This window comes from Lissotriton helveticus, chromosome 3_2, assembly GCF_964261635.1.
Source record: "Lissotriton helveticus chromosome 3_2, aLisHel1.1, whole genome shotgun sequence".
NCBI classification, from domain to species: Eukaryota; Metazoa; Chordata; class Amphibia; order Caudata; family Salamandridae; genus Lissotriton; species Lissotriton helveticus.
The window spans coordinates 261,786,813-261,809,544 of record NC_136062.1 but is presented as its reverse complement, the minus strand read 5'-3'; the positions used below and the strand labels follow the sequence as shown (position 1 = coordinate 261,809,544).

Genomic DNA, 22,732 nt, shown 5'->3' with positions numbered 1-22,732 from the left:
AGTATTTTAAAAAGGATAACTTTTTACTCAGTTCTAGAATATAGGGTTATTTGTCTCAAAGTGAGGACTCACTTTACATAAGGACCGAGAAGAGGACGTAATGAAGATTGCTTGCAATTAATCAAGAGATCACAGGTCATTTGGCTACAATAGGAATGAACATCTATGTAGTTTAGATTAACCTTTAGAATATAGATGTGCGAGCGCAGATGTGCTTTACTAGTGCAATGTCAATATTTTTCAAGTAATGTTGCACTTTCAAATCCACACATTTATCACCCAGAACACGATCAGGGTTTGACCAAAGCTCCGCCAATTTTCGAATGTTCTGCAGGAAATCGACCGTGAAACTTAAAATGGGGTTTTGAGCAGTCCTTGAACACTTTCCAACCTGTACACAATCAAGAACACATAAACCATAAAACACCTCACAACTTTCTGCAGGATATATCACCAAATGTGGCATGCTCACAACCCGTGTTCAAGCAGTAAGTCAGTAAATGCAACCAACATTATAAAGCTAAAAATAGAAATTTTACGTCACACCCCAATCCAAAAATGAATAATAATTCAAGTTTGTATTTTTACAATGCACCATTAAAAAAGATAAATACATGTCCAAAACTTTGAACACTGCAAGGGTAGCTGAAAACGTTTTCAATTTAGTTTTTTTTGTTCTGTGAAAGGCATTCAACATTGCCGCCTTTTTAATTGTCGCATATCTATCTGAAATGTTGGTCAGAACTATGGCTCTTTTATAGGCAGCTGGTATGAAATTGTCTCAGTATAATTCTGGAGTCTGAAACTCTGGATTTGTGGTCCCTCAACTAAACTCACCCACCTCAGGGCGTTAGTGTTTTCCAGGAATACTCCTACATGTGACTCAGGATGAAATGTTTATGCATCACCTATTAATCTGCATTGTTAGTTTCCTCTAGCTGAAAACTGAGAAGTAAATCGATGCTTAGGCAACTTGACTCCACATAAGCATGGTAATACCTGATTACCTACTTGTAATCTTCAAGATATACTCTTCCTCATCTCTTGTTTTATTTAAATTTAAAATGAGATCTGTTCTAATCTCATAACTCCCTGTGTTGTTCGTGGTGCCCAAGGTGTGAAAAGGAGGGTCCTCGGACTGGCGCAGATGCATTTTGCACAAAAGAAGGAGACCATTAAGGCTACTTCAAACCCTCATGATTTTACAAAGAACCGATGACAAAACAAAAGCAGGGGACACAAAAACAGAACTATCTGAGGCAATGGCAAGGAGAAAGAGCAGCCTCCTCCTCAAGAAAGTGGATTCTTTGACCTTGAGTAGTTAGCTGGAATGAAAACATCTATTAGAGGTTAACGTTCCATTTAATGGAACTCAATTGGCTTTGACAGAATAAAAAAGAATCAGAGGTAGTTATTATCTCAGAGAGCATCAAACGTGATGGTCTTCAACCCCAACCTCCTACCCACTATGGTGACAATTAGTTGATCTGCTGGATTCAGATTGATCCATTCAAGGATGAACCAGAAGGTCAGGTTCTGTGCAAGGTCAGGATGCATTACAATCAGATTGCTGATAACCAGAGATTCAGGGCCTCATTTATGAAAAGTGACCCATCGTTGCGTGAAAACAGGGATGCGTCACTTTTCATTGCGCCCTCCTTGCGACACGCTGGTTGTATCATATTTACAGTATGACGCATCATGTCGCAAGGAGTTACAGATACGTCAGTATTTCTGACTTATCTGTAGGCACAAAAATGACGCATTGCTGGAGTGTGTCACACAAGTGACGCAAATTCAGCAATGGGTCATTTCACATGGTCAAGTCCCATTTCAAATGTGCCTGCGTCAGTCTTACGCCTGCTGTGAGGCAGGCGTAAGATATTGACCCATTTGCGTCCTAGAAGTGGCGTAGTGAAATCTCATAGATTTCACTGCGTCACTTCTACGAGGCTTACTTGCGTCGGAACGCCCACCCTTCATACATTATACCTGGCACAGGTATAATGCGGCGCATTGGTTTACAAAGTGACCCATCTACCTAGATGCGTCACTTTGTAAATATGAAGCAACCTGGTGCATTTTTTACGCTGCTGGTGTGTCACAAAAAGTGATGTACCAGCTGTTCAAAAGTAACGCAAGGGCTCATAAATAAGCCCCTCAATGTTTTCTAGGAAAGGGCAAGACAGACCAAATGCTTGTGGTGGAGCTTGATTTTTGACTGTGAAAATGCGTGTCATCATTTGCTCTTGAACAGGAAGTCACAATGGCCAAGGGACGACGATAACTGCCATAATTTGACTTGTTCGTTTATGAAGCTTCTAACTATGAAAGGTGAAAGGACAGTCAATGCTTCTCTAAATTTCAGTTCTAGACATGGTTCCAAGAAATATGTATGAAAGATGAGGGCACAACTGATTTTGTTCGAGGACGAATTTATCGCCCGGAATATAATCAGTGTTTGACCAAAAGTCTACCAAATTTTGAATGTTCTCCTGGAAATCGACCGTAAAATTTAAAATAGGGTTTTAAAGAAGTTTTTGAACACTTTCAAACCAGAATGCAATCAAGAACATAGAAAACATAAAACACCTCACAACTCTCTGCAATAAACTTCAACAAATGTGGTATGTTCACAATCGTGTTTAACTAGTAAGTCAGTAAATGCAACCAAAATCACAAAGCTAAATTTGTGGAAATATGTGTAGAAACTGAGGGTACAAAAAGCGATTTTGGAGAGATATTGTTTGGGTATCCTGACATGCACAATGGATAGACAGCGCTTGGACCAGGCAATCATCCATACAAGGGTAGGTGATCCTGCCTCATGACTGATCCCCATCAGAAGAGAAAAACACGGGTGAATTAGCCAAATAAAATTAATTTGCACTCATCACGATTGATCTATTGGAGCTCTTATGAGGACACATACCCCACAGACCGAAGAAGAGAAATGGTCAAATGGATAGTCTCTACCTTGAAAGAGATCTAGTACAAATACTGATCTGCTATATTCAATCTGGTAACACGCTGGAAATCCTGACACACTCAAGTTCAAATATAGAATTTAATAAAATTGCATCCCACCACCCCTATAGGAACAGGAATGATGGTGCCTTTCTGCAGGATATCTTTACTGTCCTGATATTGAGTGAACTGCTACAGTGATTCCTGGGCAGAAGAGTCGCAATGACCCTAGATCTTGATGCCAAACGGGAAACTGTGGTCATATCTTTCTAGTATAATATCCAAAACCCAGATGCCTGAAACTGAGACTGTCTAAAAGTTTAACAATAAGTTGGGCCTGGCATCCAACTTTACATTTGACAGTCCAATGAAGACCAATGAAGCATTCAAAGTCATTGATGCTTGACCTCTTTTGTCTTTTGCTCCACACCCCTTCCATATTCTGGCAGAGAGGACAACTTTAAAGAAGACTTCTACCTGGGGGAGGGACATGGTTTAGTCCAAAGGTCACAAGCACATTTTAGTCGTCTTTTGACTTTTTGATCAATTTCTTGATTCTAGGTTGAAGCCCTCAGAAATGGTGAGAACACTCAGTCACCTCCTTGGACAGTAACTCCTTCCATTAGTTGGTGTTCTAAATCCCCTGTGTATGTGAAAGGTGATGCTTGGAAGCCATAAAACACACCAGACATTAAAATACTTATGATCCGAAGGACACCATGGGTTGAACACCTGGCTAAAAATATAAGGGGTGATTGTATTCTGATTAACTTTAACAACCCTAGAATTGTTGATTATATCTGCAATTGGAGATACCCTAGCACAGGTACGACTGTCCATTCCCTCCCACTGACTTACTTCTATCCCCCTGGTCATTTTGCTCCTCAGCTCGATGGATGGACAATGGTTCACTGGAGCGGGAGGGGCCCAGCTCAGGGAGAATGGCCTATGCCCCCCTTTAACACTGATAGTTTTTTTCATCACAATCGTTATTACTGTCTGGAGGCAGTTGATTGACCCGATGCTGTAGTAAGAGAAATAAGTATTTCCCCTTCCCCCCCGGGTGGTTGCTCTTTAGACTCACCTGTATCGCAACAGTCTATGGGGCTTAAGTCCTCTGATATAGTCCTGGATACTGTGAGTATTATCAACATTGACGTCAGCCAGGTCTTAGGTGAAACTACAAGTGTCCCAGTCCTCAGTAAGGTTTACATTAACAATCTTAAAATTGTTTCGTGGAATGTGGCAGGTCTGCGAAACAAGCTTTTGTTATCAGATTGGAATAGTTTTATTGATGGGTACGACATTTGTATGTTTCAGGAGACATGGAGTTTGGAACCGCTGTATAAGCAGGGATTTTCTTGTTTTCATGTACCTGCTACTTCGGTTGGACGTGGCCGTCCCTCTGGAGGTCTTATGGTATGGGTAAGGGTCGACCTTAACCTTAAGATTACTCACCACACCTCCTCCTGTTTGGATATTATGAGACTCTCTATTGAGGGTATGAATGGTGCCCCCGCTAGGGAATTCTTCAATGTATACGCAAGAGGCACCCAAGGGGGGGCCAAGTCGTCTACCATTGATATTTTAACTGATTTTCTGAAACTGTGTGCTCCTAACTCCTTGGTCCTTGTTGCTGGGGACCTTAACTGCTCGTTTGAACCTTTGGCAGTAGATGATATTTTTGGAGTGCATGAGGATGACGCACAATGGGGCGTCCCACCTCTTACCCTCAAGCCTGTGAGGAGATGGTCTCCTGTAGTCATTCGACTGAATGCTTTAATGATTGAAACAGGTCTAAGAGCTGTCAACGGCCGTACTACCTCTGATGCTCAGGGAGCAAATACCTACAACGGAGTATCGTGTGAGAGTAGGATTGACTATATAATGGTAGACAGGAGGGCTTGGAAGTCAGTGGTGGATATGGTCATTATACCATCGGTGGAGAGTGACCATAACCCCCTGTCCCTTACATTGCTAGATCCATGGCACAGAAGGGAACGTACATCATCAAATAGCGGGGGGCTAATAACTAAGCAAATTATACCATCCAACTGTAATAGATTTCTTAAGTGGCCTAAGTTCTGCTTGTATGAACCTAGACTGAGCGCGCTGGATGGAATCCTTGTTGAGCAGTCACTAAGGCTATCTGTAGCATGCAATGAGGCGGCTGGGCCAGCAGAGGTAGAAGCCATCTATACCGCCACTATGGATCAGATTGGCAAGCTGTTTACAGTCCAAGTTAAAAAGAGCCTGACAACTATCAAACCAGCCCAGAATTGGTTTGATAGTAATTGTAGAAGGATGAAATACAATCTAATTATTGCCATTAAATCTCTAATCCAGTATATGTCCGGCTGGCCAGACTGTAGTATAGACAGGCTATAATAGCCGCCAAAAGGGCTTGGGAAGAATCCCATTGGGAAAGCCTCAGAGATGCAAGCCAAACTAAGAATGGTAACTTATTCTGGGCATTAGTCAGAAGATCGACTGGCTGTGACTCGAATCAAATTCCAAATCATATTACAGACAGTGAATGGTTTGAACATTTTGCTAAACTCTATGGTGGGAATGAACTGCCCGGAGCCCCAGGGCATTTGAGCGGTGCTCTGGATGTTGGTTCCCGGCAGCTCGTTATCACTAGAGTTGACAAAAAAGAGGTCCTTACGGCAATAGCTAAAATAGTATCTGCTAAAGCCCCAGGGCAGGACGGTGTGCCAGGTGACCTTTTTAAAGCCAATCCTGACGGTAGGGCCATTTATTTTACTACTCTGATAAATGCACTGCTAGCAGGTTCACCTGTTCCTAATTCATGGAAGGCAGCCGAGGTGATCCCTATCTACAAGAAGGGCCCTAGGGAGGACCCTGCCAACTACCGCCCAATTAGTCTTATAGACGCAGGGCAGAAATTGGTTGGCAGGGTTCTCCTGGAGAGGATCCTCTCGTGGGTAGAGGAGAATAAAATCATCTCTCCTTTTCAGGCAGGATTCAGGGCATGCACAGGTACGGTTGACCAAGGATTTACGTTGTTACTCCTTCACTGGAAGGTGGTTACCATTGGCAAAGGCGGTCTTTATTTGGCATTTATTGACTTAAAGACCTCCTTTGACCTGGTCCCCCAAGACCGCCTGTGGTTAATCTTGGAGGAGATGGGGATCCCACTACCAATCCTAAATCTTCTGGCCCGCATGCCAGATGGCACCTACGCCCGTATTAGATGGGGATCCCAAGGGCAAAAAACGGATAGAATTCCTGTGAATCGAGGGGTACGCCAGGGCTGCGTGTTAGCCCCAACACTTTTTTCGTTATTTGTGAATGGTGTGGTTTCTTTTTTGCTTGAAATAAACACAGATGCTCCGGTTCTGGCGGGTGACAAAGTGCCCACCCTGCTTTTTGCAGACGATACGTTGCTGGTTTCAAAAACCCCCGTAGGTCTGCAAAAGTTGTTGAACCGCTTCTGTTTGTTTTGTAAGCTTAGGGGCCTTGTCATAAATACTTCGAAAACTAAGCTCCTTTATTTTAACCCAAGTAAGTCTTCCAGATCCACCCTCTCCCTTGATGGAGAGTCACTGGAACGCGTAAAAGAATTTGACTACTTGGGAAGTAGAATTTCGCAAAATTTAAAGTGGCAACCTCACATTGATAAAATGGTTTTAAATCATAAAAGGGTGGTTGGTGCATTAGGGCGAGAACATCGTATATCCATCTCTAAGCCCATTGCTCCTGCCTTGGATATCTACGCTGCAAAAGCTGTGCGCTGCGCCCTTTATGGTGCAGAGCTGTGGGGTTTCGATTGCATTAACGCCCTGATCACCTCTTAGAATAAGTTCCTTAGGGAGCTGGTATCCCTTCTAAGGAGCACTCCCACTAAACCATTATTGAGTGATCTGGGTCGCCGCTCCATTCAGGACCTAGCCAGGTTACGCCCTCTCTTATACTCGGCTAGGCTATGGCAGACCCCAGAGCTCTCGAAGTACTTAGATGACTTGAAAGAGGTCATGAATCTTAATGGTGCTCATAAAATTAGCTGGATTCGCAATATAAAGAAGCTTTTGCACGAATCTGGCTTGCCAACTGATTGGGAGCTTTGGGTTCCTTTATCCAAGGCCGAAACTAAGCGAGCCTACTGGAATTGGGTTGACAACCAAGATCTAAGGGACCCAAACCAAGGCAGGTTGACTGAAGCGTTTAAACAGCACAAACCTAAGCCTCGCTTGGAGCCTTACTTGGATTTTATTAAGAAACCAAGAGACAGATCCCTTTTTATTCAGTTTAGGTTGGGAAATCTTCCCCTCCATGATTATACCTGTAAGTGGAAGCCCCCGTACCAAACCTCATCTGACTGCCCAATTTGTGAAGGTGTCACTGAAAATATCGCCCACGTCTTCTTTGTATGCCCAGCCTATGTAAACCCCAGACAGAAATGGCTTAAACCCGTGTGTTTATTGCTTGAACCAGGGATTATTCCTCAGCACTTAGAATACTCAAGGCTGACACTAGTACAAGCTTAGTGTGTGGGGTTGCCAAATTTCTGAGCTGGGCTTGGCTGATTAGATCAAAGGCTACTAGATGACCTTAGTTTTAGCTGAATCTTTTTAATATTCACAACTCACCTCCGCCATTCCTGCCACGAAACACGGCCCGCCCCCTTTCTGAGGCCACGCCCACAATCTCGCTACTATATAAGCACCGCTGACTACTAGCGTCTCTTAGTAACTGTGTCTCCTGAGGCGGAAGCCGGGAGCTGATAGCCATTTTTAACCTTGATTGTCACGAATATTGTGTTGTGTATTTTTAAATAGAGACTCTCTCACCAGATTATACCAGATCGCTGGCTCCTTGATTCACCCGCGCAGCGGATTTCAGCGCTGCTGCGGGAGGGATAACAAGCTAACTCACCTCTGCCATTCCTGCCGCGAAACACGGCCACGCCCCCTTTCTGAGGCCACGCCCACAATCTCGCTACTATATAAGCGCCGCTGACTACTAGCGTCTCTTAGTAACTGTGTCTCCTGAGGCGGAAGCCGGGAGCTGATAGCCATTTTTAACCTTGATTGTCACGAATATTGTGTTGTGTATTTTTAAATAGAGACTCTCTCACCAGATTATACCAGATCGCTGGCTCCTTGATTCACCCGTGCAGCGGATTTCAGCGCTGCTGCGGGAGGGATAACAAGCTAACTCACCTCCGCCATTCCTGCCGCGAAACACGGCCACGCCCCCTTTCTGAGGTCACGCCCACAATCTCGCTACTATATAAGCGCCGCTGACTACTAGCGTCTCTTAGTAACTGTGTCTCCTGAGGCGGAAGCCGGGAGCTGATAGCCATTTTTAACCTTGATTGTCACGAATATTGTGTTGTGTATTTTTAAATAGAGACTCTCTCACCAGATTATACCAGATCGCTGGCTCCTTGATTCACCCGCGCAGCGGATTTCAGCGCTGCTGCGGGAGGGATAACAAGCTAACTCACCTCCGCCATTCCTGCCGCGAAACACGGCCACGCCCCATTTCTGAGGCCACGCCCCCACTTGACGAACCCTACAATCCCATACAAATGTGTCATTTCTGTACGCGCAGCGGACGAGCGCAGCGGGCGTGCCGTTTGCGCGTCGAAGACGCGCTTAAGGCAAGCCCGTCTGTGCCCGTCCGTGCCGGGACCGGGCCTAGGGCCAGAACCCCTGATCAATATCCTCGACAGGTTCCACTAGCCTACCCCAAATCTACACTGATGGCACTGCGCACGATAAACACTCAATGTGCTCTATATAATCCGTATACACTTCCGGATATCACAAAATTCATATGCCCTCATTGCAACACAAAGCTACAGATAGCCAATGAAAAGGTCAAACCAAACATTGCCACAGCAGCTAAGCTCACAGATTTTTCCGTAGCACTCATTAACGCAAGATCCCTTGTAAAGCACCGGCAGGAGGTACATGACCTCATCACGGATAACAACTTAGATTGCCTCTTTCTAACAGAGACATGGACAGATGAAGCATCAGATCCAGACATGGCAGTTGCGACCCCCCCAGCCTATAAAGCCTACCGCTTAGATAGAGTAGGGCAGCGTGGAGGAGGTCTAGCCATCATCGCCCGCAACCACCTAACTGTAAGAATATCACACATCCCTTCCACCTCCTGTGAAGCCCTTTTTTCGATCTTAAACTCACTTCGTCGTTCCATTTCAAAGGAATCCTCCTATACCGACCCCCAGGCGCACGTACCAGCTTTCTAGCTAACCTAGGCGCAATACTAGAAGCTCCGTCGTTGGAAGATTCATTCACAGTAATGGGCGATATGAACTTCTATCTTGAGAACTCCTCCGACAAGGATACCCGTACCTTGATATCTGATATGGATACCTTGAGTCTTCGGCAACTGGTCACTACCCCTACCCATAAAGCTGGCCACACCTTAGACGGCATCTTCTCTAATATGCAAGGCATAAAAATAACAGAAACCTTACCAATGCCATGGACTGACCATTTCGCCATTCTAATAAGAATATCAGTCAAAACTAATAGAATTAGACCTGACCCCGCATGGAAACCACAAGCTTTCAAGGTGTGGAAGGACATTGATCAGATGGAGCTAACGGCTCTACTCGAAAGAACTCGACCTGATCCATCCACTGATCCTAACTTTGCCACACAACAATTTCAGGAGTGGCTAGGAACTGCCACTGACTCCCTAGCCCCAATAAAAAAACTCTAGAAACAGAACAACGCCATCGGCCCCGTGGTTCACAGAGGAACTACGTAATAAGAAACAATTCTGCAGAAATAGGGAGAGACACTGGCGCAGATCCTATAGCGCGGAAAGTAAGGCTAGCTATAAGGAAGTACTTGGACAATACAAATCCCTCATTGTTGAGACTAAGAAAAACTATTTTACTGAACAGATCAACACTGCTAAAAACTCCAGTAAAAAACTCTACGAAATAACTAAGATCTTAGCGGGAAACACGCCGGACTTAAATCCGCCACAATCCCAAGTCTTCTGTGACTCATTGGCCAATTTCTTCTTCACCAAGGTGAATGATATATACCAAGCGTTTTCCACTAAAACAGTAATCAACTCACCCATGCTCGACAATGGGACTCAAAATACCGAACTGTCCCAGTTCACAGACCTTGGAGAAACACAAATTAAGGACATAACTGCTACCATTAAATCAGGCTCAGCATTAGACCCCTGTCCTCTCAATGTCATTCGTCCGATCATGGACTACCTAGCCCCTGACATTGCTTCAATCTGCAATGCAATGTTCAGAACAGGGATATACCCGGACTCCCTGAAGAACACTCTGGTCAAACCCCTACTGAAGAAAGCCAATTTGGACAAGGACCAACTAAAAAACTACCGCCCCATAGCCAGCCTACCTTTTCTAGCTAAGGTAGTGGAGAAGGCTATGAACAGAGTTTATAGAGAAACATCAATTATTGGACAACACCTGATTTGGCTTCCGTAAGTACCATGGTATGGAGACTGCCCTAATTAAAGCAACAGAGGACATAAGAGTGATCCGGGACCAAAGAGGTACAGCAATATTGGTATTGCTCGACCTGTCCGCAGCCTTCGACACGGTCGACCACAAGATCTTGGTCGACCGTGTCGAAAACATGGGCATCCGCCATACGGCAAAAAATTTGCTTTCCTCCTTCTTGTTTGGGAGATCACAGGTGGTCACATTGGGGCACTTTCAATCACACAAGCTCTCACTACCGTGTGGGGTACCTCAAGGCTCATCCCTCAGTCCGACACTATTCAATATCTATGTGTCGGACTTGGCCTCTGTCATCAATGCCTATGGGATGAGCCATACCTCATACGCAGATGATACGCAGCTTGTGTTGGCCATTAACGGGAATGGAGAAAAGGTGGCAGAAAACTTCCAAGAGGGCATGCGGGCGATCGGAGAGTGGATGGCCTCCAATTGCCTAAAACTGAACTCTAAAAAAACGGAGGTTGTCATTTTTGGACATCTCTCACCCGGTTGGTCAACCACCTGGTGGCCCCCCACGCATGGATCCCCCCCTAAACCAGTCCCCACTGTCAGAAATCTTGGGGTGACTTTCGACGATAAACTAAACTTTATGGCCCATTCAAACAAAATAGCAGCCACCGCCCACCATAAACTTAGGCTGATCAAGAAAATCATGCCATTCCTACCAATTGCAGCAGGTAAGACACTGGTAAGCTCCCTAGTGTTGTCATCCCTCGACTACTGTAACGGCTTATTCATCAATGCCCAAGCCAGAGTGACCAACAAAATGCAGACTATCCAGAATGCTGCAGCCCGCCTCCTGTCTGGAACCCCGAAGTTCTCACCAATCTCTGAGACAATAAGGGACTTTCATTGGCTCAAGATTTGGAATAGGATCAAGTTCAAAGCGCTGTGCATAGTCTATAATGCACTGCACAACTATGGTCCGCACTTCCTGAAATCCCAACTCAGGTTCCAGTCATCCACAAGATCGCTCCGATCTAACAACCTCAAACTCCTGCTGATTCCACGAACTAAAACAGTCACTTGGGGCGATAGACGCTTCTTAGTGGAAGCTCCCAGATTATGGAACTCCCTACCAGCATCTATCAAAGAAAGCCCGTCCTTGATGCAATTCCGCAAAAAAATAAAGACCTGGTTGTTTGATCAGGAATAGTTACTGGCCCAGCCTTTGGGAACCCATACACAGTTTCTAGCGCCGAGACGCCTACGGGCATTTGTTCGCGCTGTATAAGTTGCAAAAATAAATAAATAAATAAATAAAGCTGCTAATGTTTAATATGCCTTTTAAACTATTTATTGTAATACGAATGGTTTTATTGTAACCTACTTTTTAAAATGTAATGTCTATGAATTGTGGTTTTTATATTTTGTATGTGCTTTTATGACATCTTGCATATCGAAATAAAGCTTTGATTTTGTTGATGTTGACATCAGACATGAATGGGATATATATCTAAGGGGACAGATCACTGCAAGCAACATGCCTCCACTCAGTGCTTAATTTGTAAATAAATAAGTGCCAGGGCTCTCGTCAGGAGGCCACTGAAGTTCGCGTGACACATTGCTCCTGTCATGTTGCCAATGATAGTAACAGCACAATTACTAACCATCACACTCCTACAAGTGTGACAATTCAGACTATTCCAGGCTCCAAAGCTATATAAATGGCTTGGGAGGCAGGTAAACGTAATTTTTAATGTATATTGAATTAATAATTGACTGTTGTTATGGTCATCTCAGACAGCGTCACCTTGTGGCATACAGTTACAAGTGCCAGTGTTGACATCTAAGTGTCGGTGCTGAGCACCGGAAACCATTAGCTCTAATTAAGCACTGCCTCCACTGTTAAGAGGAAGTGAGATCCACATCGAACGGGAAGTGAGAGCAGCATACACCCCACCACAGAGCTCATTGCTGTATTAGAAAGCTGCAGTAAATTCCTTCTTGTCAACTCCATCTACTGAATGAAGTCCCTGCAATGTTCAGCACACAAGTCACTCATAACAAATCTACTTTGAGATTACTGGATGCCCAGTCTCAAACTCCTAAGTGGGGTACAATGACTTTGCACAGCAACAGATACATTCCTGATTTTTAAAGCAGGAAAATATGTCATATGTCGCCAGGGTTGTTATTTGCTACCATTATGATTCCACTTGCAGCCTATGTGAATATTTGATGAGAGTGGTAGCAGCAGAAGAGCCACATGGATTTGCCACAACACCCCAAAGTTCGCGATCTAGAGAGGAGAAACAAGTATTGGTAATACCAATAGTCTTCCATTTGAAAGACTTTTAGCTGACCTTTTGGCTTTGCCATGGCTTATTGCTGATGCCTAACAGTTTGGGGAAAAGGAAAAGAAATGCTTGTTGCTGATGCTGAACAGTATTGGCGAAAAAGTCAATGTCTGACCCAAAGATGAAGAAGCATGCGTCTCCATGCATGCATGTGTATATGTCAATGCACAGTGGCCATTTAGGCTTTTTGCTCCAGCTTTATTACATAAAAGCATGCATGCATTACTAAACATGTGGGTGTATTCTTATGGCTGCCATTTTGTATTTTGTTTTTTATTTACCATTCAATGATGCAGGATGCCCAAATTGGAGAGATAAATAAAAGAAATGGAGAAAGGGGAAGCCCAGTAGCAAATTGCAGCTGTGGGTCCACTTTAAAAGTTAAAACATTAAGTGCAAAAAATTGTTTTTAAAACAGGACATGAGTGGACGGGGCAATGGAGGAGCCAGGAGAGTATAAACAATGCTGAGCAGGGCAGTGATGGGTGGAAGAAGCAATGGATAAGCTTGGGGATGGGAGAGAAAAACTCCCATGGTATGCTGAAAGCAAAAGAAAAAGTAGGTCCACAAATGGAAGCAGTGGAAGGATATAACTCCTCTAATCAAAAGAATGGTAAAAAAGCTATTGTCCAAGGGAGGGACAAACACAAGAAGAGGATCCTAAGGCACAGCATGCACAGGACCCACGTCTGGCCGAAAGACCAGGCAAGGCATTTTGGTTAGACTGTTTCTATTGGGGATAGACCAAGTCTTATTAGCTTATGATTGATCCAGCTGTTCAGTCTGTACATTTAGAACAAAAAGGTAGAGGCATCCACTTATTCTAACAATAAAAATGGAAAGGCATACAAATATCTTTCCCCTGCCCCAGCACTGCTCCCAAATGAGAGAGTCATTTATCTACCATCATTACTCACATCTGGTAAAAAAATAAAGAAAATCCCATCCTCTTCGCTGTCTGTTCTGCTTAGAAATTTGGACACTGTCACAACTTCTAGTTCGTCATTGCTTTCTGGCGCTAGTTTTATTCAGGGATCTTATTGCCCTGATCCATTCCTTCTCTGGAGATCCTGACCCACTGATTCTACAGGTGGAACCATATAAGGGCAAACTTACTCTCCTCTGGGTCTTCAAGCCTAACTGTCCATTACCAATGTTACTAATGACAGCTGCCCACCTGAACCTGTCAAGCACACCTCCATCTCATCTCATCTGGAACGATTAGTTTGAAGTACATTCTGATATCTTAATTCACTTTCTACTGGAAAAGTCATGGGCTTGCTCCTTTAGCATCTTGATGTCACTTTTGACAACTTTTGCTGCGTGTCCCACCAATGTGCAAGGTAAAGTTCTGCCAGTGCATCCCTGGCCTGTCAAGGATAACCATGGTCACAACACAGATCATTTTGTCTATATTCAATAACCTCCTCTGTGTAGAAGGGTCTTGTCTCAATCTTTCCCTAAACACAAGAGATTGTTCTACTGCAGAAAGATCAAGTTAAATTTATAAACCCTCTTGGCATGTAGTTTAAAAGTTTACAATCTGATGTTCTTGGTATGTAGTTTAGAAGTTTACAGTCACAGTAACTGCTGTATATAATTGTCACAGGATTGGGACTGGTGCATACTTACCTGCTCTGCAAACCCATTTGTGATGGAAAGAAATGGTGCGGGATACGTGGCAAAAATATGTGCTGTTGCGTTTGGTCCTGATACTGCAAGCTTTCCATCAGCAAAGGACATAAATGCATCTATAAAAGAATAAGGCATCAGTGGTTTTCTTTAGATACTTTTTATCGAATATAAAGCAGCAATACTTGAGAAAAACTTTATCGCATAATCTAATGTGGTAGCAAAATCCAGATGTGAGGCGAACAATCAACACTAGAAGGTTTAGCCATATACAATGAAAGTTCAAAAGAGTAGACTGAAAAAGATTCACAGCGGAGATATAATGTATAAGGATCTCGATAATCAATATATTTATGTGTAATTTCACAACCTTATGTGCTATCAGCTGATGAATTGACTGGTTGAGGCTGGGCGAGTCCTTGACAAGTCCTTGCTACCATCAATACTTTTACCCAATACCATACTGACTAGGAGTTTCACAAGAGTAGTAGTTTATGGAGGATCTGGATGATTACGTTATTTGTAAGACAGTATTCTATTAATTGGTAATTCCATTAGCTCACAGATGCCATACCGTCTCTATTAATTCAACCAAGATAGGTTTGAATTGGTCATTCTCCCCGTATTGTAATTTTTTCTTTAGGCAATTGAGACCCTAAAAAACATACATCTATTCGATGTAGCATGCCTTTTACTAGTTGTCTGTGCTAAGGGGGCAACTGAGTCTGAATACATGGAACTAACAAAGACAACATATATGACAACAATATAAGGCACTCAAAAGAGCATTTTGGGGGGAATTAAAGGCAACTATTTTTCTGGAAAATATGTCAGCTGGCACAAAACCTATCAGCCCAAATAGGGCTAGGGTGTTTGCGCTAGAACACTAGCAAAATTATTTTTGGGACATGAAGGACTTGTGTGTGTTTCATTATGGAATGTATGCTCTGAGCCTGGAAATTCCAAAAGGATCAGTTGACTGGAGGGCTGTGGCTGAGGTGTTAACCAATGAACCTTACCTTATACTTGTGGTTTGTAAATGTTTTGACTTTCACCTGGGATGGACAAAAGGATGGTGACACACAAAAGGGGTGGTGATGGACGGAGCATCTGAACCAATTAAACACTCACACCCAGTCAACAGATCTGGGTTTAATCCATCACCGTTCTTTAGCCCACTCTGCCACCCCAGTTCAGACATGGCCATAGGCAAATCAGTCTGACCCTGTGCCTCATGGGAACAGTCCAGCCCGAACTGCCAAGCCATGCCTTCCCTGGACCGGAAACAAGCTTCCTAGGACCCGTTCCTGGCATTTCAGCTGTCTTCAACCAGGCTTGCTTGAATCCATTGGCAAAGTGAGCAAGGGACTCATGTCTGAGCATACCCTGCCAACTTATGGCGAACAAAGCGGTACAAAAGGGGGTGGTGATGGACAGAGCATCTGAACCAATCAAACACTGACACCCAGTCAACAGACCTGGGTTTAATCCATCACCGTTCTTTAGCCCACCCTGCCACCCCAGTTCAGACATGGCCATATGCAAATCAGTCTGACCCTGTGCCTCATGGGAACAGTCCAGCCCGAACTGCCAAGCCATGCCTTCCCTGGAACGGAAACAAGCTTCCTAGGACCGGTTTCTTGCATTTCAGCCGTCTTCAGCCAGGCTTGCTTGAATCCAGTGGCAAAGTGAGCAAGGGTCTCACGTCTGAGCATACCCTGCCAACTTATGGCGAACAAAGCGGTACAAAAGGGGGTGGTGATGAACAGAGCATCTGAACCAATCAAACACTCACACCCAGTCAACAGATCTGGGTTTAATCCATCACTGTTCTTTAGCCCACTCTGCCACCCCAGTTCAGACATGGCCATAGGCAAATCAGTCCGACCCTGTGCCTCATGGGAACAGTCCAGCCCGAACTGCCAAGCCATGCCTTCCCTGGACCGGAAACAAGCTTCCTAGGACCGGTTTCTGGCAATTCAGCCGTCTTCAGCAAGGCTTACTTGAATCCAGTGGCAAAGTGAGCAAGGGACTCGCGTCTGAGCATACCCGAACAAAGCGGTACAAAAGGGGGTGGTGACACCTCAGCGCGTCAGTGAGGAAGAACCTCACGCCAATATGTGCTACAGTGGCAGATTTTGCTTGAACGTCACTAAAAAGTGTTGTGCTGGCCAGTTCAGAGTTACAGTGATTTCAATATTCTTGTCAATTGAAAGCTTTCCATCCTTAACAGTAAGGAGTAGTAATCCTCATCTTGGGTTTTGGTGGTGAGAGAAGTTATTGATATTGCCAAGAACAATGAGCAGTTTCCCAGTTACGTCACAGGAACACAGATGTTGTTGAGCAGTGATCCAGGGTCAGCAGTGAGGAATGGCCTCGGTGTGTTCTATTAGAAGTAGGCCTGGGTAAACCTTTCAGCATGCCACAGTAATCAGACTAATTTCAGTAATGTGCATTACTCCTGTGACGTAAAATTACCAAACATTACCTGATTATGCCCATTTGCATAATTTTGTGTACTTTCGGGCAAAAAGGCCAATTCAAGAGCACAGAAACAACTACTGGGTGCTGCTGCTGTCCTGTTCTGTTGCATTTGTTGCTATATTCTTAGTGCAAAATGCATCCGTATTCTGGAAGCAAGAGTGGCTTTTGTGCTAAGAAAATAGTGATTCATGCTCCTTGCATAATCCTACATAATCTTGCATTTCACTGTAATTACACATAATTACGCTACAGCAAACTACGCAAGTTATGCCCACACTCTTTACAAATGAAGAAATTAGACCTGTTACCAATACTTGATCATGGAAGAAATATGGTAAACCAGGAATCCTTGCAACATATGTGGTGGTCCTGAATCCACAGCTGTGCCTTTATGGAAGGACATTCTCTGTCCCATTATCTTATAACTGAGTGACCTCAGCGAATATATTGTATATCTATTCACAACATTAACAAGCACACTTATCACATCTTCTTCTAGTTAGTAGACCTACTAAAAAGCACAGCTGTAAATTACAATCTACTCCCATTATCAATATGATGGATGAAACTATTGACTAGTTACGCAGTGGAAAAACTATCTGCTTTAATAAATGATAGAATGCAAACATTGGTAAACATTTTGCTGATCTTCAAGAAATATGTGACAAGAGACCTTCCCTTTGCAGGAGCTCTTTCACACAATCTAACCTTGTAGTGCAGGTATACTTTGTGTGCCATGTCACCCTCCTCTGAAAGCACCATTGGTAGTATGGAAATGTAAATATGTTAATGTATTGACCCTATATTGCTTTCCAAGCTCTCAAGATGTCCTGTAATATAGGTTACCAAATCATGTAGTCATGACACTACACCCTGAGTTTCTATAACACTAATTGATATATGACCACGTTCTCCTTTATAATAAAACTGAAATAAAGTTGTTCAAAATGTTATTGTTTATAGTATTCTGTGGAGATCGTATTGCACTTTGCATGAGGTTGTCATATGCATTTACTAAGTATCGGGGTTCTTCCTTTGAATGTGGTTTGTTTTTGGCAAAGAGTGTTAGGGCTTGATGATATGCGCCTATTCAGACATTTTGAGGACTAACATGCATAAATTGGTGGCTACTGTACCAAAATCCACATGGTCTGGTCTAGTTAGTAACAGGCCTTTTCCCAGTTAATATCCAGTATGTTTTATCTGCCGAAAAGTTAAGGGAGTGTGCGAAATTTATCCGGGTGTGATAAACATCTCCCCATTGATAATGGTGTCAGGGTGGAGGGAGTTGTTGCTTTGCAACAAGAGGGGCTTCAGGGGATTCACAGAGCAACACGTCAGCAGATGTGCTCTTTCCAACACTGCTTTCCTAGGTGCCTGTTTACTTTCCATCAGTGTAGGGTTTGGACAAAAGATAGGAAGACACATCAAGACAACCATAATAATCTATATTTTCTTGCATATTTAATACATGACATACACTTGTAAACCAGGCAACTGGCTGGTAACTGATAAGCGGAGTCTTACATAAAACATTCCTTTCCTCCTGCACCTACTTCTCTAGCAAAAATCTAGCCAGTAAGGTGGTAACCGCTTAAACAGTAATGTACTAATGTGCTCTACCAGTCGTGGTTAACCATGAAACAGCATTTGTGATTGTATACAATTTATATAAATAATAAAAAAATATATTTAAAAAATCATTGGCACACTGACAGAGGCCTTCCATTCATCCCTTTTATACAGTTTTGTATTCTTCCACTAACCAATCTGTACAACCATACACACAACCGCCAATCACTGTGTCTGGTTCGAACTCCACTGTGTATTCAATTTATTTGTAACGATAATAAAAATTGATACATGATTAAAAAAAAGACAGAATAAAACCCTTTTGACAAAATTAACAGCATTCCTTAAAAAACAAGGACCATATGCTATATTTGAAATCGAAGTTTTATATAAGTCTTTAGAGTAAGGCCCAAGGACTGTTGGAGTTTTTGTACAAGCAGGTTATGTTATGTAAACAGCAATGGTTTATGAGGTGCATTTTGTACTGGTCAATCGTTGAAGTTGCCAATTATCCTCAGTACATCATTATGAAGCCTTTAAATGGACACACAGACTTTATTCTGAATAATTAACTCTTCTCTTACTCATGTCATTGTTTTTCATGAGTTTAAGTTATCTTTAGGGCTTCCATTATTGAAGACACATAAACTAGAAAGGGATAGGCCCGGAATCAGTAAGGCTAGGCCTTCTTAACAATCAAACAACTACCCGCATGCCAATACTGATTTCAATTCATCAATGCCATCAAACACCATGATCACACATTGCAATTGATATGACCATATATTTGCACAAAAAGTGACATTCATTACAACAATACAAAAAATACAACAAAAGATCACAAAGACAGTACATCAATTCTGATCACCTAATAGAAAAGTTTTAATTGCTCAGGTTCTGTAATAATGAAAACAATTTCATCGACCTGAAACCTAATTGCCACATAGAAAGCTACTTTGATATTATTAAGGTCCCAGCCGACAGGAAGCTGTACACACAATTTAGACCCGGTAGCTTACCAATTAATGCTTTTATTAGCTCCTGGCAGAATAGCAGATCTCATCCTAAGGGCTGCCCTTCCTGTTCATGTCCACGTGAATCTATTGGCCATGTACTTTTTGCCTGTAAAGAATACGCAAAGCCAAGAAGCAAATGGTTAGCTCCTGTGTGCAGACAACTAGGGACCCTGAGCTCCAAAGACGCCCTATGGATATTAAAATCAGATGCCAGACCTCTCTTCACCTGTGCCACTGCAACATTTCTAGGTCACTCCTGGGCGATCAGAAGGAAGGCACAACCCATAAGGCTAACTGGCATTAATGGATAAAATAGGTTGTGCTGACCAATTAAGATTGTTCTGATCAAATAATGCTCTTTTTTGAAATTTCTAAATCCTTAAAATTGCTTTAGGGCTCTATTTTATGCATTAACCAGGTTTCTCTGATTAGTATTGGCACCTTGCTTTTTGATTAAGGGTTTAATGCACAGGGTATCAATTTGGAAATTGAGTTGTATAAATATTAATGACACTTTTCCCAAATAATTATGTTAGTGAGACCCAAGTCATGACCGCTGTGGATATTGTTTTATTTATATGACGCTGCATCCTTTTAATGTCAACTTGAGCGTTTTTATTTCTTATCTGCACATTGTTTATTGAAATACTCTTTTAATTGTAAGTGTAATTTAGGATCCCTATGGTCGCTTCTTTTATGGTTTGTTAAACCGTAAATAAAGAAATTTGAATTGAGAAAACAATTTGTGATTTTTTGGAACGAAAGCACCCTTCAAGTTGGCTTTACAACACACTTTTCTTCTTTCTACAAGGGCAATACCAAACAGTGTGCCTATTGGGCTAATTAAAAACAGTCACAGTTGTAATTTACATTAATTCATACCATGTGCCTCAATGGTAATGCATAGATAGAAAACTTGTTTGGTGAAAAAACAGTCAACACGTTTCGTACCCTATTGCACATCTTTTGGGGTTCTCGTCAGAACTCAGAACACACAAAGAGCTCCTTTCTTCAAAATTGTCCTTTCAGATTACATTTTCTTTTCAAATTAAGTCTAACCCCCAACTTCATGATGTTCTAAGAAATTATAACAGGAAAATCCTTCCCACCATATGGGGCATACAATCTCTGTGCTGTATTGAAGAATCAGTCCCGAAATCCAGAATTAGTGCTAGGAGACATTTGGTTAATAGTGCATGTATGTACATATGTATGTATGTTTGTGGTATTTGTATAGGTCATTTCTAGACAAAAGGCAGTGGAGTGCTGTACTTTGACAAAGACACGTTTTTAACTATGTCATAAACTGAAGCAGCGTTTGGGGTGTCCTGATAGAAAATATAGTAAACAAAAAAGGGTGAGGCAGGCAACATATGTCTAACTGTGATCCGTCCTGACTGCAAAAAGGAGGGAGAATGGAGGACACAAGGTGGAATGGGGGGGCGAAAGTCCAGTGTGAAAGTCCAGTGTAGAGAGATCCAGACTTAGTTCTAGGGACCCAGGGGCTCCTGTAACCCCATAAGGAGTATACTCTATGGTCACGGTGGCAGTAGGTCTTCTTTGGTATACTCCATAAAGTTTAGAAGCATAGCACCCCAGTTACTGGTGACGAGGAGGAGGCTTAACCTCTTATGTTTTCTCTACATAGAGCTTTACCCTGAACCTTAGCTCATCTTATGATTGAACAACCCATGCCTGAAATGCAGAAAGAGGAAGGTGGTGCCACCTTTCACCTCATGATGATCGTTCGTTTGGCAATAAGTTTAGCGTGGTCTAGAAAGCATGCACATACCTTACTTATTTAGGTTCTTATTAAAGCCCTAACGCATGTACCTCCCAACTATCCATACACGCCAAGCCAGTGACAGTCTTCAATGAATGCAAGACTTGAGACCAGTAGGAAGCCGGACAGGGGAAGGCCCAGAACATGTGGTGAAGATTTGCTGAAGATGCTGTACAGTGGGAACAGGAGGTGCTGACCTGAGCAGAAAACCTATTACTTGTATCAGGGAAGACGTAGCCCTGTGCAAGTTATTAAATTGTATGTATTTAAATTCGGCATTTCATAAGATTGTGTGGCGGTAAGAGAGCACTGTGCTATATACTTTATTGTAAAATGCCCAGCCATTCTCAGGACCCACATATCTTGGAGGGAAGGTAAGGACGTTTAGGTGTGTTCTCCTCGAAAGATTTATATAACCAGGTGATACGTCTCCTTCCATTTCCAATTATGAACAAGGTATATAGCACTGATTGTGTTTTGGGTTAATTTCTGAGTTTCTAATTTGCCATTTTATCCAGAGAACCACGACTATTGTCTAGTATGGCTGTAATTGAATATTATGAATATCAACTTGTTCCCTGAGCTCGTTAAAGGTAAGGAGCTGGCTGTCCTGGAATCAGTCTCCCAGTGAGAGAATGCCCGCCACCTCCAAGTATTTTAAGTCTGTGGCCTTGAGAGGACCTAATTGTTTAGGAAAACCAAGAAGGGGCATAGGGCTCAATGTAGCTTGTGATCATGAGAGCTCTGGTATAGCAGCTCATTGACTCCTGGAGTAGCCAAGGTATCCCTATTCCCTACCTAACCTCTGGAAGCAGAAGATTGACACAGTTCATTCAAGCCCAATGGGCATGCATAGAGCAGGTTTTTTCCAGTGAAAGGCAAAAAAGCCCATGGTTCACCCATTTGAATTGGATTGCCAGGTGATAGTGTTAAAAATTCAGGGCCCCTAACCTACCCCACTCAACCGGGAGTTGAATCTTGGCTTTAGCAATTTAACATTGATAGCTGTGCAGTATTAGCGCCCTAAATCGGATGTCCAAGTCACAGAAGAACTATCTCCCAAGAAGGAAAGGGAAATTAGAAAAATAAATGCAGTAGCATCACCATGTCCAAGACAGCAATGTTTCTCATGACTTAAAGTAGACCAAAACCTAGGATCTAATAAAGAGCACTGCTTTGGTAAGATTTTGTCCAGAAGGTTCTGGTCTGAATGATAGATCTTAATACCAAAGTAGCAAAAAGATGTGCCCTCCCTCTTGAAGATACTCCTGCCCAAGTCGGGTCGCATTGGGATCACATTGGGGCGCAACAGCAATACATACAGTGTGGGTGCACAACAACACAATGTGAGTATCATCAAATAATGGGATGTCCAAGTCTTCCCCTTCTGCCTATAAGTCTGACTGCAATGGGTGGAGACGCAGGTGGAGATATCACTTTCAACCGTAGAGATCCGAGATTC

The 22,732-nt window shown here is 42.9% G+C and overlaps 1 protein-coding gene across 1 annotated transcript in view; it reads right to left on the bottom strand.

Annotated features, from left to right (window-relative positions):
* AQP9 (aquaporin 9) overlaps positions 1-22,732 on the bottom strand; it is a 257,451-nt gene that overhangs the window by 55,560 nt on the left and 179,159 nt on the right. Inside the window, exon 4 of the mRNA XM_078685164.1 lies at positions 14,416-14,534. Coding sequence (XP_078541290.1) covers positions 14,416-14,534 — 119 coding nt within the window. The remainder of the gene's footprint in view (positions 1-14,415; positions 14,535-22,732) is intronic.